Genomic DNA, 19,848 nt, shown 5'->3' with positions numbered 1-19,848 from the left:
TGTGCAGGCCTATATTTATTTGTTAAAGATTTATTCTCAGCGCTTACATTTTTTTTACTTCATAAAACACACCAACAAATACATTAATCATGACTTACTACAAATAGTAATGGCTGGTAAGATGAAAAACTTTTGCTTTTATGTGCTGCATCCACTCCAGGTATAGGCTGATGTGCTGCAGAAATTGTTTTAAAATCTAATTCATTGAATTACGTCAACTTTACAGAGGCATGCACGTCGCTGTCAAACACTGGCCTTTGGAAGGGTAACTTTCTATTTGTGTTTCAGACTATACAAACATGTATTGCCCTATTCTCAGTACTTGTGGCACTGCAGGGGTATTTGTGTAGATCTGAACCGCATCTGCGAGAATTTACTTGGTTTTACTTGTGCAAAAGTACACTCACGGGTATTTATAAGTATGCATCCCACTATCACACAGTTGGGTTTCATAGGAATAGTTGAAATTGTTTTATTTCATTAAATGTATCACATTACAGCGTTAACTATAGCTTGGATTTTTTTTTGGGCAGGTGACTGGGTTCTTTTCTGAACCCCATGTGGGCCCTCGCAGGGTTGCCTTGGTTCAGACTGTGAACCCGTCGTCTGATAGTCCATGCTATCGTAACAGCCAAGACGTGAGCCCCTATTGGTCATCCTCACTTCCGTTACTCTTTTGGCATCACCGCGCCACTTCGCGTCACTATCCAGCGCTTTCGGTATCGGACGCGCATTCGTTCGTTTTTAATCCATTCATTCATTCCACAGCAGAGGAGCAGGCGACCCCGATCGGTCTACACTTTCCAGCTGCCCCGTATTGTTTAACGGAACTAGTAGATATGGTAAGGAACACCATGTTCACTTGTAGGCTAGTACATGTTTTTGCGTGGGGTTTTCTCATTGATGAGAACATTAGAATCCCGGTGGATGCTGAATGATGAATATATTTTCTACTAGTAGCTACTTTTGTAAAATCACACCGGAACCTAAAATTACACTACTTTAATCTCTCTACGTATATAATGCACGTTATTATACATTTAACTTTTACAACTTTTAAAACTAAATAGAAACTATATATTGAAGACTAAACTTTATTCAATTGATGAATAATGTTAAACTGTAAAATCACACTGTAAAAAGTTTTGTCAGGTTAACAAAGAAATGTGCTTCATGTTAATTTATTCTACCATTAACATCTAAATTGATTGGTTTTATTCAAGTTTAAGAAAAAACACCAATAGGCTACAATAAATTATGTCTCAAGTTATAACAACTGCACATTTTTCAGTGCATTGTTATTTTTAATGCACTTTGTACATCATAAATAACCCCTCAGTACTCTTATCATTGCTCATGCTGTAGCATTTCAGTTTAATTCTATACACTGTAACCTCTCACTCTCTGCTGACGAAGCCATGCTACAAAGGTTTGATGTCAGGGTAACCTGGGACCAATCCAAATGACCTGGAAAAACTCCACATGCTATCCACATATTACTGTGACGGCGGCTGATAACTCTAATTAGCTGTATATGAAGTGCTTCTTGACCATTCTTATAAGGCCATAAATGTAATATATACAAAATACTTATATAATAGAGTGTCATTTCATGAAAATAGTACTGTGTATAACCACGTAATAATTAACAGTATAGTTAAAACATAATTTACATAGCACTCATATTGCATACAACACGAAGACTCCTTGAAATTTCCACTGCATCAGTGCATTTAAAAATATATATATACTCAACGTTAACAATACGATGAATTGCATCATGTTGGAAACAGAACATTTTGTAAAATATTTTTAAAGATAGCTTAATAAACTTTCACAAGTCAAACTAAATTTGACTGTTAATATGTAGTGTGTGTGTGTTTGTGTGTTTGTGTGTACTGGTTTGACCTATATAATGAGGACCCATAATATAGTATGTATACAGGTTTCAAGTCTCTGCCTCTACATTATGAGGACATCCAGCTGTGCAAAATGGCTAAATAATATTTTAATAAAAATGTAAAAATGCTGACCGAGGTTATGTTTTGGGTTGGGTTTAGTCTCAGGGCTGGGCAAATCTGGCCCTCAAGATCCACTTTCCTGCTGAGTTTAGCTACAACTCTGATCAAACTTACCCTCTTGCAGCTTTCTAGTAATCCTGAATATATTGATAAGCTTGTTCAGGTGTGTTTTATTAGGGTGTGAAGTTAATCTCTGCTGGAAAGTGGGTCTCGTGGGCCAGATTTCCCCCTGGGTTAGAGAATAGAACATTAGCTCAGTATAAAAATTATTACGTCTATGGAAAGCACATACTTTTAGTTGTGTAGCAGAAGAGTTGGCAAGTTTTGGGACATATTAACAAATCATTAAAATGTGCATTCTGTCACCATAAACTGGTCTGTCAATCATCTTGTCACACTTAACATCCTCATAGAGGTGAGTGGGGCACAACCTAATGTGGGGCTAGTTGTAACTCACATAGTTTAAACATTTCCACACATGCTAGCATGACGAAACTCTGTGTATTTATTAGTTGCCATATCAATATATACGGTATAGAGAAAAAATGCACCAAAATAAAATAAAAAAATTCTTTGTAAGATATCACCAAATATTTAACCATAGCAAAAGCAAATTTCTTACTGTAGTTAATTTTTCATCTCAGTTTATTGTTTATTTAAAACAAGACAAATCTGCTATTATTTTATTCTCTAATCTGTTATTTAGCAGTTTAGATATTTCATTAATGCTTACTACCAAGACACTAGCCAGGTTTAAATCCCAGTTACACAGGTGGGACACATTGTAATACTGCAATGTGCCTTGCTGAACTACAGTATGCTGTTATGACGTTAGCAATGCATTGAGAAACCACGAGAAACTGTGAGTCAATGTTCAACATTAAAGGGATAGTTCACCCAAAAACGAAAATTAGCCCATGATTTACTCACCCTGAAGCACATCCTAGGTGTATATGACATTCTTCTTTCAGACGAATACAATCGGTGTTATATTAAAAATGTCCTGGCTCTTCCAAGCATTATTAGGGGAGTCAATGGGTATATAATTTTGGAAGTCCATCAGAGCCTATCCATCCGTGATAACCCCGGGGGGTAGGGGTTTAAAGGCCTTCTGAAGTGTAGCGATGTGTTCGTGTAAGAAAAATATCCATATTTGAAACATTGTCGACTAAAATAACTAGCTTCCTGCAGACGGCTGTACGTGTCAACTTACCCCAAAAGAGTAACCCTTGAACTTGACCCACAACGTAATAACGAACGCGGTTGCCCAGCCCGATTTGAACCGCGAGAGCGATCAAAGCTTACGCTACTTCTACGTCATAAATCGTCAAGTGTTACTCTTTTGGTGTAGGTCGACTTGCGTAGTTATTTTAGTCGATAAAGTTTTAAATATGGATTTTTTCTTACACAAATGCATCGCTTCGCTTCAGAAGGCCTTTATTAAAGGTGCTCTAAGCGATATCGGGTGACGTCACTTCTTGTTGACGTTTAAAGTATTGTCAAACAAAATGGAGGCTAGCTAGACCCTCCCTCCTCCTCATCCGCGCACTAACCCCCAAAACTCCACCCCCAAATCCTTCTTGTCGGTTATAGGCTGGAACACTTTTTTATGTTTCCTGGTGCGGGTTAGCTCAGTTTGTTTTTGTTGCTGTTTGTGGAGACTGGGGTGTCTGCAGAGACCGTGTTTTTTTACAGTGTGTTCAGGGGACAGGCAGCTAGTGGATAGTGAGGAGATGTTTGCTGTATGTGACAAAAAAATTTTTGGCCTAAAAAACGCGTGACATCGCTTAGAGCACCTTTAACCCCCCAGAGCCACTTCAAGCACTTTTATCACGGATGGATAGGCTCTGATGGACTTCCAAAATCATATACCCAATGACTCCCATTATAAGGCTTGGAAGAGCCAGGACATTTTTTAATATAATTCCGATTGTATTAGTCTGAAAGAAGAATGTCATATACACCTAGGATGGCTTCAGGGTGAGTAAATCATGGGCTAATTTTCATTTTTGGGTGAACTATCCGTTTAAGAAATTTTAATTTCAAGAAAATTGAAGCATTCTGGCTCTTTTATTTATGTCTTGTTCAGTAAGAGCTGTGCTCAGCTCTGTGTTTTTCAAAATGTCTGAATGTGTTTCTTCATCTATTTCTTGATCTAAATCTTTTTTTTAGTTTGTCTTGTATATTCTTTCGATTAGATCAATTAACATTTTAAGTTGTCATATTATCATGTTAGAACGTGGCATGTTGTCACATTTCTCTTCTATTCTTTGAAAGAAAAAAGAAAGAAAAAAAGTATACACTGTAATATTGAAACAAGACCACATAATTGTACTAGACGTGTGAAATTAATATAGAAAAAATTAGTCTGAGCCCCAAGTGGATTTACACAAACTGAGAAAGTCAAAAAGTGTTAGGTTGTGCCCTGCCCTCCCCTACTCCATATTTATTTAATTTACACTATTCAACAGTTCTTTTTACCATATTGGAGAAAAAAGAAGTACATGGATCTGCCAGGGTCTTTTATGTAGTGAATTTTGCTCATGCTTTTGCATAGTGATGCATTTAATACTTAATAAAAACAGGTGTTTTGCTATTGTGCTATTTGTATTTTATAAAAGTTGTTGTTGCAGATGAAATATTTAAATAAATATTTTGGATCAGGTTAAATATTGACCATTAATCACCCATACCCCTTTCTCTTCCTGGTCACTCTACTTAAAGCTACAATATGTGGGTATTTTTTTCCCCGCTAGGGGTGGCTAACCTCTTACAATAACAAAGGTGATAAGCAAAATGATGGGACTTGCTGTCATGCTGATGGATCTAATAATGTTTATGGATGAGTGAAAACATTCATGTTTTTTAACATGACTGTGGCATGAAGCAGGTCGGGATTGCTAATAAGATACAGATATCAGTGCCACAAGCGAGTCCCTCGGATATGGGAGAGAATACTAAACCATAATGAGCGGTATCGTAATACAGGTGCTGGTCATATAATTAGAATATCATCAAAAAGTTGATTTATTTCAGTAATTCCATTCAAAAAGTGAAATTTGGATATTGTATTCATTCATTACACACAGATTGATATATTTCAAGTGTTCATTCCTTTTAATTTTGATGATTATAACTGACAACTAATGAAAACCCCCAAATCAGTATCTCAGAAAATTTGAATATTGTGAAAAGGTTCAATATTGAAGACACCTGGTGCCACACTCTAATCAGCTAATTAACTCAAAACACCTGCAACGGCCTTTAAATGGTCTCTCAGTCTAGTTCTGTAGGCTACACAATCATGGGGAAGACTGTTGTCTTGACAGCTGTCCAAAAGACCATTGACATCTTGCACAAGGAGGGCAAGACACAAAAGGTCATTACTAAAGAGGCTGGCTGTACACAGAGTTCTGTGTCCAAGCACATTAATAGAGAGGCGAAGGGAAGGAAAAGACGTGGTAGAAAAAAGTGTACAAGCAATAGGGATAACCACACCCTGGAGAGGATTGTTAAACAAAACCAATTCAAAAATGTGGGGGAGATTCACAAAGAGAGGACTGCAGCTGTAGTCAGTGCTTCAAGAACCACCACACACAGACGTATGCAAGACATGGGTTTCAGCTGTCGCATTCCTTGTGTCAAGCCACTCTTGAACAAGACACAGTGTCAGAAGCGTCTCGCCTGGGCTAAAGACAAAAAGGACTGGGCTGCTGCTGAGTGGTCTATATAGAGTTATGTTCTCTGATGTAAGTAAATTTTGCATTCTCTTTGGAAATCAAGGTCCCAGAGTCTGGAGGAAGAGAGGAGAGGCACAGAATCCATGCTGCTTGAAGTCCAATGTAAAGTTTCCACAGTCAGTGATGGTTTGGGGTGCCATGCCATCTGCTGGTGTTGGTCCACTGTGTTTTCTGAGGTCCAAGGTCAACGCAGCCTTCTACCAGGAAGTTTTAGAGCACTTCATGCTTCCTGCTGCTGACCAACTTTATGGAGATGCAGATTTAATTTTCCAACAGGACTTGGCACCTGCACACAGTGCCAAAACTACCAGTACCTGGTTTAAGGACCATGGTATTCCTGTTCTTAATTGGCCAGCAAACTCGCCCGACCTTAACCCTATAGAAAATCTATGGGGTATTGTGAAAAGGAAGATGCGATACGCCAGACCCAACAATGCAGAAGACCTGAAGGCCACTATCAGAGCAACCTGGGATCTCATAACACCTGAGCAGTGCCACAGACTGATCGACCCCATGCCACGCCGCATTGCTGCAGTAATTATGGCAAAAGGAGCCCCAACTAAGTATTGAGTGCTGTACATGCTCATAGTTTTCATGTTCATAATTTTCAGTTGGCCAACATTTCTAAAAATCCTTTTTTTGTATTGGTCTTAAGTAATATTCTAATTTTCGGAGATTCTGAATTTGGGATTTTCATTAGTTGTCAGTTTTAATCATCACAATTAAATGAAATAAACATTTGAAATATATCAGTCTGTATGTAATGAATGAATATAATATCCAAATATCACTTTTTGAATGGAATTACTGAAATAAATCAACTTTTTGATGATATTCTAATAATATGACCAGCACCTGTATATTGCCTATTCCGCATCTCAAGCACATGCATAAATCTTGCCACAAAGAACCGGCAAAAGTAATGGTTATGCATTATGATACATTTGAATTGTTTATTAATAAACTAGTGTTTTCTGGCTGCAAAGATAAAGTTGGCGATGCTGACTCGCTATCTTTCGCAGTGAACGCGCCTCTAGAGAAAAATGGACACTTCATACGGATTAGCTTACATAAGCAGAGAGTAGGTCATTTTTTTTCGATTTGAATTTTTTTTTTTTAAAGTAGACATTTCAAGCTTTCTATACATATATTTCTCAGGCCTGTGAGGCAAGTAGCTTATACGCTGAGTTTCGGTTCATTTATGAGACGAGCTCCAATTCACGTCCGGCGGCTCCACTTTCTGATTATATTGTCAGCTATATTTGCTTATTATTTATTAAATCCAGGCAATTGGTTGATGAAACATTGATTTAAATTAAGATACAATTTATACAAAATTAAATTCACTTTAAAGAATGGCTTTCTACTAAACAAAACTTAATTATGTAGTCAAAATCATGTCTGACCTACTCCAAATGTCTCCCGATATATTGGGCATCTTCTGATCCTATCTTACTCATCTCATGCGGTTCCCTTTCCATATAATCAACATAGATGAAATAAAAAAAATAACATTATATCTTTAAACATAAATATGAAACATATGATTAGGTTTTTAAAGTTAAACAACCCCAAATCAGAAAAAGTTGGGACATTTTGTAAAATGCATTAAAATCAAGAATCTGTGATTGTTTAATTCTATTTAAACTTTTTTTAACTAACAAAAGTACAAAGAAACGTTTTCCAATGTTTTCACTGACAAACATAATTGTATTTTGTAAATATGATTTTTTTTAAATTTTGATGGCTGCAACACACCCCAAAAAAGTTGGGACAGAGACCAAATAAAAGTGAAAAGATTATCCAAATTAGATTATCCAACTCTTTTGAAACAGTCCACAATGAGCAGGTTAATTGGTAATAGTTGAGTGTATCATGTTTGGCTGTAAAAGTGCTTCTCAGTCTTTTTAAGCAAAGATGGGTCATGGCTCATCACTTTATGCCAAATATCTTGAGGGAAATGTCAAACACTTAAAAAATCACATTTCTCAATGCAAGATAGAAAAGCATTAATGCCTTTCATCATCTTCCATACATAATATTGTCACAAGATTCAGGGAATCCAGAGAAATCTCAGTCTGTGTTGGGTAAGACAGTAGACCTCGTGACCTTTGAGCCCTCAGATGGCATTGCACAAGATAACATCATGCGACTCTGTCAAATACAGCCACATGTTCTCAGGAGTAATTTGGAAAACCATTTTCACTGAACACAGTCTGACGCTGCATCAAGAAATGCCACTTGAATCTCTGTTACGCAAGGAGAAAGCTTTACATCAGTTCTATGTGGAGATGCCGGCGAGTTCTCTGGGCCTGAGCTCATCTCAGATGGTCTAGAAGACAGTGGAAATGTGTGCTGTGGTCAGATGAGTCCATGTTTCAGCTTGTTTTTAGAACAAAATGGACACCGAGTTCTCAGTCCTTAAAGACGAAAGGGGACCAACCAGACTTTCACAAGCGACAGGTGCAAAAGCAAACATCTGTGCTGGTATTGAGGTGCATCACTGGAAACGGTATGGTTAACTTGCATTATTGTGAAGGTACCATTGACATGGAGGCATATATTTGGATTGTACAGAGACATAAACTGCCATCAAGATGACATCTTTCCTGGGAAGCAAGACAATGCCAGGCCTCATTCTGCACATGCTAAAACTGAGTGGTTCTAGACACTCTGCACCATAGAAGGGATGTGCCTGCCTGCCTTACTGTAGTCCAGATATGTCTCTTATGGAAAATGTATGACCCATCATGAAAAGGAGAATCAGGCACCGATGACGACAGACTGTTGAGCGGCCGTCTTGTATCAGACAAGATTGGGCAAATATACCACTAGCAAAACTCCAACAATTAGTATCCTCAACTCCCAAATGATTAAATAGTGTAATTAAAAGGAAAGGTGAAGTGACACAGTGGTAAACATGTCTCTGTCCCAACTTTTTTGGGGTGTGTTGCAGCCATCAAAATCAAAATTTGTTCATATTTACAAAATACAATTATGTTGGTATGTGAAAACATTGGAAAACTTTTATTTGTACTTTTGTCAGTTAAAAAAGGTTTAAATAAAATTAACAAATCACAGATTCTTGCATTTTACAAAATGTCCCAACTTTTTCTGATTTGGGGTTATATTTAAGTGTCACACCACTCTGCTTTTCTCACGTGTGTAGCCTATACATGAATATTTGGGTGCATATAGTCAAGTCAAGTCACCTTCATTTATATAGCGCTTTTAACAATACAGATTGTTTCAAAGCAGCTTTACAGTGATAATAGGAAATTGAAGTAACAGAGATTGTTTTGGCTTTACAGCAGCTCTAGAATAAAGTTATCGTTTAGCTAAAGTTAGTTTTGATTGATTCACTTCCGTCGCAACGATCATTAGTTATTAACTTAGGGGCCGCTAACACCACACCATTCTAACAGAAAACCCCATAATGCGATCCGGACGCTCATTTGCACAAAACAGTGCCTGGTGGCTCGAGACAGTGCCTTGGCTTCAAGGTACAAGCCTTGAAAAAATTATAATTTATAAATTTATAAGCTATCTGGGATGCTGAGGAGATGAAACTGATCAGGAATATTATTAATAGAGTGATCTTTAGTGGCAGAAGTGATAGGTCTAACATATTTGTAACACGGAGTCGACTTTGCAGCCTTGGCTAAATTAAGTCATCGCTCTGCTGTAGAATTTCAACGGCATCAACATTGATTCCATGCGATTAATATTAGATCTAGAGTATGATTACGACAATGAGTAGGTCCTGACACGTGTTGTCTAACTCCAACAGAGTTTAGAATATCTTTAAATGCCAATCCCAATGCATCTTTTTCATTATCTACATGTTAAAATCACCAACAATTAGGACTTTATTTGCAGCCAGTACTAACTCTGATAGAAAATCAGCAAATTCTTTGATAAAGTCTGTATGGTACCTTGGTGGCCTGTATACAGTAGCCAGTACAAATCTCAAAAGTGATTTATCATTTACACTAGATAGTGTAACATTAAGCACCAACACTTCAAAAGAATTATATTTAAAACTAGAATTCTCAGTAATTCTGAAGATATTACTATAAATTACAACAACACCTCCCCTTTTGCCTTTCAGACGAGGCTCATGTTTATAACAGTAATCTTGCGGGGTAGACTCATTTAAAGTAATGAAATCGTCTGGTTTTAGCCAGGTTTCTGTCAAACACAGGACATCTAGGTTATAATCTGTAATCATATAATTAACAATAAGTGCTGTAATATATGTAGGAGTCAGACAGGTCAATTTAGCTCAAAGAGAATTATTAATTAATTTTTAGGGAATCTTAAAAGAATCACTTATACGGCAGAGCAAATGACTCGTCCAGCATTCATTTGAACGGGCCGTACCTATCAGCTCTAAAGCGGATATAAATATCCAAACTATAGTGAAACCCTATATATTAGAAAGGTAACTTAGATCAGCAGTTTAAGAAATTAAATCTGTAAGCACATAACACAAGAACAATTATCTTTAAAATACAAACAAGACTTTATTTATTATTCTAACACATAAAACTAATATCTAACACAATCACACGCACACACACATTCATACGAGTTGCAGAAAGAAAGAGAGTGAGGAAAGAATGAGTTTTAAGAGTGAGATGATGAAATCCCAAGTTTCTATATGCATTTATAAAACATGACCTGAACAAACCATCAATCATTAATTTAACCCTTCTATCGTTTCTTAGGCGGGGTTATTACATTTGATATCAAAGCACCACTTCAGTTAAGAGTCTGGAGGCTACTTGCTTGTCTTTGCCTTCCTTTGGGGATTCCTTTTGTCGGAATAAAAGGGAGTTTCCCGGGTTCGTTGATTGGCTGGCAGTCTCCTCGTGCCTGGATAGATGTCTTGGGCAGCCAATCACGTGGTGTGTTGGTGGATGGATGGAAAGTCTTTGAACTTGGAAGCGGGCTTTCCAGTCGAATTGTTTAACCGAAACTTTGCAGCCAAACTTAACTTAGAACCCAGACTCTCAACAGAATAGAAAAGAAAGCTAAGAAAAAGAAAGAAAAGTGAGACGAAAGTAGTTAGATGGCTTGAATGAAGCTGTTTAACCCATGTTCTTCTGATCTTGATTTGGGTTCTTTTGTCTGCTCGTCTAGATGGTTACTCGTCTGTCCTGTTACCCCGTCATGGCTTCTCCATGACTTCTGTAAATCTACTCTAGCGAAAACTCTCAGGCTTTGTTCGGGTCCTAAGATTTTAAACTTTTAAACTTGTCCAGCCTCCTGGATGAGTTCTGACCAAATTAGGCACTGTCTTTATTTGAGAGGTGGCATTTTCTTCACCTCTCATCGTAAATCATGCGTTATCTGTGATCTCTTTACTCTCCAGCTCTAGCAGAGTACAGAGGGTCCAGTTTAGACATGATTCCAATTATAAGAAAATGAAGCATTTTGCACAGATTTCAATCCAGCCATCTTCTGAATTAAGAACATATGATCGTACTGATAGGAAACAAGACACACTTTCATTCAAACATCTAATAGTTATGACAATTACATGACTTATATGTGATCTAAGCATAATAGACACATACAGAGGTTGTAGATACAATATAGGATTATGTAGTTGAACAATGTTTGATTATTAGCAGAGATGGGGGACTCCAGTCACATGACTTGACTCGAGTCAGACTCGAGTCGCAAATTTAAGGACTTGAGACTTGCTTGACTAAATTAAGAAAATGACTCGACTTGACTTTGACTTGAGATCCAATGACTTGAGACTTGACTTGACTTGAACTGTATGACTCGAGAATGACTTGATATACATTTATCATTGCAACATCAATTGTTGAACAAAATGGAAGCAACAGAACCATTGACGCCAGTCATCAGATTCTGCGAGATTGCGTGACACTGCACAAGCCCAGAAAAAACATACATTGCGGTGAGCGCGCTAAATACAAAAACATCTCCCAGCATCGTTTCTTTTTGGAAATAAACACTAGAAATTGAATATATTCATACAAGAAGATTTGCTGTACGCATAATAACTGGCAAAGGATGTCGGACGACCATCACAACCTCGAACAGTCGAACTTAGTCGAACACGTCTAAAAGTAAGCTATGGCTTGTTTAACCTGTTTGTTATAGTTAATTTGACTATCTTTAAATCGAAAATATTGGTCAAAACAGCATGCCTCTTTATACACAATTATGATTTCAAATGTAGCTTAATGTTGTCAATATTCAAATGATAATTAATGATGTCATATGTTTTGTATAACATTTGCCACATTTCTTTTTAAATCATGCTTTAAAGCTAAATATGTCGTTCTTTCCAATGACAAAAAACAACATAGAAAACTGTTAATGTTTTGACGTGTTTTATGTTTCTCTTAAAGCAGGGTTAGATGTTATCAGGGGTTACATCTATTAGATGTTATCAAAATGCCAGCAGAATTAATATTGCACCCAAAATTCAAAATGTGGTGGAAAAAAATGCCCTAGTATGAGTTATTTTCATAATTATAACATATGATATTAAAAAAATATTTCCAGAATATTGACGCGATTGCAAATGTGATAATGATTTTATAAAACAGTTCAGTAAACAAAGAGTGAATATTGTGATGTGACATTTAGACATAGCCTAATATTCCAAATATTTTCTGTTTTTGCTCGATTTCTCCAATGACAATAGTTCCAAACAAGCCACAGAAAGAGTTATGCGTATTTGTGATTCAGTGACCTAGTTGCTTAGTTCCAGAACGAATCTGCCGTTTTGAACATAAGTTAAATGAATGCTTCTATGACTCGTACATTAATACGGTAATTTGGTGCCACCTATTGGCGGTTTTAACTTCATAATTAAAAATATATAACTTGTATTAAGGGGATGCCAGTTTGAAGAATGCCTTAGGTCGCATAGGAATTATACTTGAATTGTGAATTGTTTAATACCTTTTAATGGTCTTCTGCAATGTTTGAGGCGTATTTATTTTTTCATGCTTTAATGTTGGCCTAATTTCAGTTACATTCAGATTTTTATTGTAGTAACCACTCAGCTATATGTGGAAATGCATTGTTAAAAAAAAATAAAGTTGCAAATAAAACCATAGTCCACAACTTCTGTAGTTTTAACTTATTTTAATATATAAATTCAGTGAAATCGTCAAACGTTTGTATGACTTGCCAGTGACTTGTGACCCAAGCTACGACTTGACTTGACTTGCTTCACATTAGGCAGTGACTTGACTTGACTTGACTTGCCTTTATAAAAAATTTACTTGGACTTGCTTGAGACTCGAAGGTTAAGACTTGAGACTTGCTTGTGACTTGCACATGTGTGACCTACTCCCACCTCTGATTATTAGTCTGTCAAGAATTGGTTTGGGATGAATTTTTGTATTTGTATATGTAAAGTCTCAGTCTCTGTGGTTTTAAGAGATTTCAACCCTGGGGCCGTTCAGAGGTCCTTAAGAAGAAGGAGGTCTGTTTTAAATCCTTTGTCTTGGGATCAAACAACCTCTGCCGTTATGTTGGTGGGTCCCGAGCCGTGCCGTCTCTGAACCAATCAGTCTTTTCCAAACTATCTAACGTTGACAACGTTCTTCCTTTAGGTTGGCTCATCTCTTTGAAGCTTTCATGGTCATAAAGTTGTTAGCTGGGGTTTTTCGTTGGTTAGCTCACACTGGCTGGAGCCCACTCCATTTATGGCCCTAGATTAGACTGTTGATTTGGGGGTCTGGAGTGTTGAGTTCTGTGTGGAATTATGTTTGAACGAATCACCTAGAAGATTCATTTATATTTGGTTCGCCCTCAAATCCTACATATGTAGCGATGTGTTGAGATGAAGACATCGGCGAACGCTGGAGAAACACGGGTAGAAGAAGCAGAAAACAAATCAAGACAACACCTCCATGACTGGCCACTGTACTGGTGCAGAGCATTATAGTATCTAATTATTAAGAGTTCAAGTTCATTCTCTCAATATAGTTTAATACGTGAACATAGTTTAGTTCAATTTTGGTATTGTTATTCTAATTTGTTTCGGTACGATGATTCTTTGATCAAATTCAGTGATTAAATGTGTTTTGTTTGTTTGTTTTAATCTCTTCTAAATTGTTCTAGGTTAAGACCGTTTTACCTTTCATTTTCTGGTGACATCATTTTTGGTAAAAATGATGTGACACATCATGCATAGAGCTCTCTGGCTCACATTCGTTTTAAGGTGGCTTACAAATATTAGGTGTGGTGCGTCAATCCTAATATCGTGACCTTGACCCTTATGGGGTAAACAGGCATTTTACCTAATAAAAGAGGAAGGAAAGGAAAGGAAGAGGTAAAACAGAACAAAGCAGTTGAGTGCTTCCTGGTATGGCTTACAATTACTGTTGCTTAGCGAAGGTGTCTGTGACGGCAAAAACCACAGAAGCAATAATGCAAGTGAAGGAATATTTAATGTACAGTTCCACGGTCAGATGACAAACAACAAGACTGGTAGCGCAGGGACAAGATGGTCAGGGTCCACGTGATGAGTCTGGAAAGTGAAGTGAGAGTCCAGGTGAGGTGAGGTGAGGTGATCCACGGCAGTGATAATCCCAGGGAAACCACGAACAAGACACGAGCTGACACGCCGACAGGAAAGGACAACCACACACGAAGGACTTCCAAACAACGATCTGACAATGAGAGTACAAAACAGTGAGTATAAATAGGGAATGGAATGAGCTGCAGCTGGTGAGTGGATAACGATCAGCTGAGCGCTGATCAGCTGGATCGCTGATCAGCAGAACGGAGTGGTAACGCCCACTCTCACACACACACACAGATAACAACAGAAACACGAGACAAGAAGGAATCAATGAATTTATGAACCGTGACAGTCAGGTGTCACAATGTAATGAGAGGTGCTCTACTTGTTGGGTTGATAGTTGTATGGTTCCTATGGTAAGTGTAGCTAAGTCGATGTTAAGCTAGTTTCTACCTGTGGGAAGAACATGTTTGTTGAATGTTTTTCATGGTAGATGTGTTTAACTTCTGTATGTTAGTGGTGCAGTGTAGTGCATGTATGAATGGTGAGATCTGTTTCAGTCTGTTTTGCTCCCCTCTTTTTTTGAAGGCTTGCCCACATGCTTCTTAGCTTAGCTTTGATGAGCTTAGATGAAGATTGGCCTGTTGCATCTTTGCCTTAGAAAAGGGATCTTCTGTGATCTGCTAGGGGTCAGTCCAGTAAGGCAGGAAGTTCTCTGGCAGACAATGGGAGGTAGTTTGTTAGTTAGTTCAGTTGTTAAAACCAGTTTTTTCCATCTGAGGCTTCTGGCGAAGGTCAAGCAATACCTGCTACGCAAAGACTTTGAAGGAGTCATACATGCTTTTATTATGTCCCGTTTAGACTACTGTAATTCTTTGTATGTTGGATTGGAGCAGTCATCCCTTCGTCGGTTACAGTTAGTCCAGAACGCAGCAGCTCGACTTCTAACCGGGACTAAAAAGCGCGACTATATTTCACCAGTCTTAGCCACGCTGCACTGGCTTCCTGTTTGTTTCAGGATTAAATTTAAAATTGTATTAATGGTTTTTAAAAACTTAAATGGGTTTTCACCGGCTTATTTATCGGAGCTCTTATGTCCATACACCTGTCAGAGCACTGAGGTCTTGTGAGCAGTTGCTCCTCAATGTGCCCAGATCTAGGTTGAAGAATAAAGGTGACAGAGCCTTTGCGGTGGCTGCTCCATACCTCTGGAATAGTTTACCTATTCATGTAAGGAAAGCTCGGACCATTGTAACATTCAAGTCCTTGCTTAAGACCCATTATTATGCCTTGGCTTTCAATTCAAGTTGAGCTTTGATATCTTGACCTATTGATTATTTTTTTTTTGTATATTGTGTATTGTTTGTGTAATTTTATTTTATTTTATTTTTTATCTTGAATTTTGTTAAGCACTTTGGTCAATCATGGTTGTTCTTAAAAGTGCTATATAAATAAACTTGAACTGAACTGAACTGCATTATCAATACATTTTCAAGAGAAAATCTAATTTTTTTATATGCTCTTTTCTTGTGTTTCAGAACCACTTTGAAATGTTTGACAGGCTGTTGAATTCTATAGTGGACAGCCTATTTGGAGAAAGAGGTTTGTACTTTTAACCCTTTTCTATGTTGATGTTATCAATTGTGCCATTTTGAACCATGTAGTTTAGTGCCATGCAGTTATCTCAAGTTTGCATTAATTTAGTGAAATAATACACAACCTGCATCTGGAGACAAATGGTGTGAAGCAGAGTAAATAGTTATTATATGTTCATGTGCAACAGAAACTTAATCATGTATTTTAAAAGTTTAATGCAGTACAGAGTCAATCTTAACCAGGTTAAAGAATAGCCATTATAAGCCCTATTTGGATGGGAATAGCTTTCTAAACGACATTTGAGTCACAATTCTTGATGAGACCTGACGTCTGTTATTTTATGTATCGATTCAGAAGGGACCAACATCTCTGTGTTTATTCTACTCGTTCTCATGAAATGCGTATCTATAGCACAAATTGTATTTATCTGGTTACGTTTTACACACCATAAAGTAATAACCCATATGCATGCGAAAAACTCATTTCTGTGTATAAATTGCATGATAAATACTATTCGTGCTATAGATACGCACTTTCATGAGATCGGGCTGGTTTATTAGAGAAGTTTTAAAGGAGAACTCCGGCGCAAAATGAACCTGGGGTGTAATATCACATTGGTACCGAGTCGCCTGTTCTCTGGGATTTGTTTTCATGATAATCGAGTGTAAAGAGTTTTATCTCTAAAAACTGTTTAGCTTATAACGCTAGTATATGGGGCATATAATAAGTAAAAAGAGATCGCTAGTTAATATCACTAACAAGGCTCAAAATAGCCCCACACTAACACGGTACCTTAATAAGGGTCTCTACATACAAACCAAAGCACTGAGAACTTTGTAAGTGTACAGACAGTTTAATAATAATATACTTTATAAAGACAGTACCATCACGGAGCCATCTTTGGAAAACAGTCTCGACCAGTCGAACCACGAACGCCGTGCTACGAGCTGAACTGTGACTTGGAATCTCACAGTTCAGCTCACTTAGCAAGGCGGAAGTGGCTCGACTGGTCGAGGCTGTTTCCCAAAGATGGCTCCTGCCTGTATACGCGATGGTACTGTCTTTATAAAAGAGCATGTCTTTTGCATCTCTTGCATCTCTTTTGTAAAAGCGATGCATTTTTAGTCTAGATTTAAACTGACAGAGTGTGTCTGCTTCCCGGACAATATTAGGAAGACTGTTCCAAAGTTTAGGTGCTAAATAGGAGAAGGATCTACCGCCTGCAGTTGATTTTGATATTCTAGGTATTATCAACTGGCCAGAATTTTGCGATTTCAGTTGACGTGAATGACTATAATGCGTTGAGAGCTCGCTCAAGTACTGGGGAGCTAAACTATTTAGTGCTTTATAAGTAGTCAGCAATATTTTAAAATGTATACGATGTTTAATAGGGAGCCAATGCAGTGTTGACAGAACGGGGCTAATATGGTCATACTTTCTGGTTCTAATGAGAACTCTAGCTGATGCGTTTTGGATCAACTGGACTTTGTTTATTAAGCATACAGGGCATACACCCAGTAGAGCATTACAATAATCTAGCCTTGAGGTCATGAACGCATTAAACTAACTGTTCTGCATTTTTCATTGAAAGCATATGTTGTAATTTAGATATATTTTTAAGATGGAAGAATGTGGTTTTACAGATGCATGAAACATGGCTTTCAAATGAAAGATATCAAAGAGCATTTTGTGTAATACGGTTCAATACGTGATGAGTTTTTTTCCCCAATAATTAGAATCTCTTTTTTTTAAAGAATTAAGTTGTAGGAAATTACTAGTCATCCAAATTTTTATATCAGCTATGCATTCCGTCAATTTTGTGAATTGGTGCGTTTCGTTGGGGCGTGAAAAACATAGAGCTGAGTATCATCAGCATAACAGTGAAAACTAATTCCATGCTTCCTAATGATATCTCTCAAGAGTAGCATGTACAGGGTGAACAGCAACAGTCCTAGTACTGAGCCTTGTGGTACTCCATACTGAACTTTTGATCAATATGACATCTCTTCATTTACTGCTACAAAATGATAACTTCAGATAAGTATGATTTGAACCATGCTAGTGCAATTCCACTATTTGCAATTCCGTCAATTCAAAAGAATGTTGTGGTCAAATGCTATCAAATGCAGCACTAAGATCCAGTAAAACAACCACAATCGGATTATAAGAGCAACTCATTTGTAACTCTAATGAGAGCAGTCTCAGTAGGGCTGTCGCGGTGAAGGAATTTCCCTTGCGGTAATTTTGAGTGGCTCAATAGCGCGATATGCGGTTTTACCGCCATTTATTTATATTTATTTGTTGCTATATAAATACGTGTTATGATGTGGTCAGCATACACAAAAACAATGTAACCAATGTAACTGAAACTAAACAGCGTCTCTGCGCATTGAAAGACTGTCACTCAGCGCGCAGTTGTTATGCCAACGGACTGTCTTTGAGTGAGTCATTAAACCGTTCATTCAACAAAAACGTTCAAAAAAGCTGATTCCTTAAATGATAGATGTAATGAAACAAGGTGTTAATTATTTTTTAACTTTGAGCTCCACTTTTCAAGGCTCAGCTGGCCAGCAATGCTTCACTTTTGGGCAAAGCTGAAGCAATGCTTCACCTAATAGAGACCAATGGCATTGATTCAATGCGTGACTCGCTGCTTTCCCCCCACGGCTTCCTCGTGCTGTGTAATGCTGACCAGCGCTGACGCCATTCATGGTAAATACCCTTACACGTTAAAAGGATGATAGCCTACGACAAATATTTCGCTTTCCTTGGAAACGGCAACCTTTTCACGAATATACATGACTTGACTTCAAAGACAGCCGCAGGTAATCGCACGCGCTCAGTCGAACACATTCACTGTCTGTTTAGGCTTAAGTCCAAATCCACGAATCCTCTGTACAAATCACCATGATAAACAGTCTTGTTATCATTATTAACTTATTTAACATTCAATACACATGGTACGAACTACGAAGGGTGGCCTTATGAAAAAAGAAAACGCGGTTCGCGGTTGCTGCGGTTACTTGCATTCCTCTGCAGTTGGCCTGTCAGTAGCGCCGTACTGCAATATTGCGGTTATCGCGACAGCCCTAAGTCTCAGTACTATGATATGGTCTAGATCCTGACTGGAAATCCTCGCAAATACCATTTCTTTCTAAAAAGGAACATAGGTGTGAGGATACTGCCTTTTCTATTAATTTTGACTGAAATGGTAGATTCGAGATCAGCCTGTAATTGACTAATTCTCTAGGATCAAGTTGCATTTCTTTAATAAGAGGTTTAATAATGGCCAGCTTAAAAGTTTTCGAAACATATCCTTGTGACAAAGATGAATTAATGATATTAAGGAGAGGATCTCTGACCTCTGGAAGCATCTCTTTCAATAGCTTAGTCGAGTCTAACATACATGTTGTTGATTTAACGAGTTCAGACAATTCTTCCTCTCCTATAGCAATGAATGAATTAAATTTTTCCTCAGGGAGACTACAATGCACTGTCTGATGCGACTGTAGTAGACGGTTGCATAGTTATAATTTTCTCTATAATATTATCAATCTTGTAAGTAAAGAAGTTCATAAAGTCATTACTGCTGTGCTGTTTGGAAACGTCCGGTGTTTGTTTTCTTCTAAAAGTGTTGAAAAATAAGCAGATCTACGGCCTTTCTGTACGCAATCGTGCTCTCTCTCTCCACAAAATGCGAAAAACTTCTAATTTTGTTTTCTTCCAGCTACGCTCCATTTTCTGGCTGCTCTCTTTAGGGCCAAAGTGTGCTCGTTGTACCATGGTGTTAGACTATTTCCTTTAATCTTTTTTAAACTCAATGGAGCAACTGTGTCTAAAGTGCTGGAAAAGAGAGAGTCAATAATTTCTGTTGCAACATTGAGTTCTTCTAAGCTATCTGGGATGCTGACGAGATGAAACTGATCAGGAAGATTATTTATAAAGCAATCTTTAGTGGTAGACGTGA

General features: G+C 37.7%; 1 protein-coding gene across 1 annotated transcript in view; it reads left to right on the top strand.

Annotated features, from left to right (window-relative positions):
• Positions 1–744: 744 nt before the first annotated feature.
• Positions 745–19,848, top strand: part of elovl2 (ELOVL fatty acid elongase 2) — a 133,755-nt gene continuing 114,651 nt past the window's right edge. Inside the window, exons 1-2 of the mRNA XM_077244317.1 lie at positions 745–842; positions 15,824–15,887. Coding sequence (XP_077100432.1) covers positions 840–842; positions 15,824–15,887 — 67 coding nt within the window. The 5' untranslated portion in view covers positions 745–839. The remainder of the gene's footprint in view (positions 843–15,823; positions 15,888–19,848) is intronic.

This window comes from Siphateles boraxobius, unplaced genomic scaffold (assembly GCF_051911475.1).
Source record: "Siphateles boraxobius isolate OS27281-9 unplaced genomic scaffold, OSU_SipBor_1 26, whole genome shotgun sequence".
Classification (NCBI taxonomy): domain Eukaryota; kingdom Metazoa; phylum Chordata; class Actinopteri; order Cypriniformes; family Leuciscidae; genus Siphateles; species Siphateles boraxobius.
This window is presented reverse-complemented; position numbering and strand designations above follow the sequence as displayed.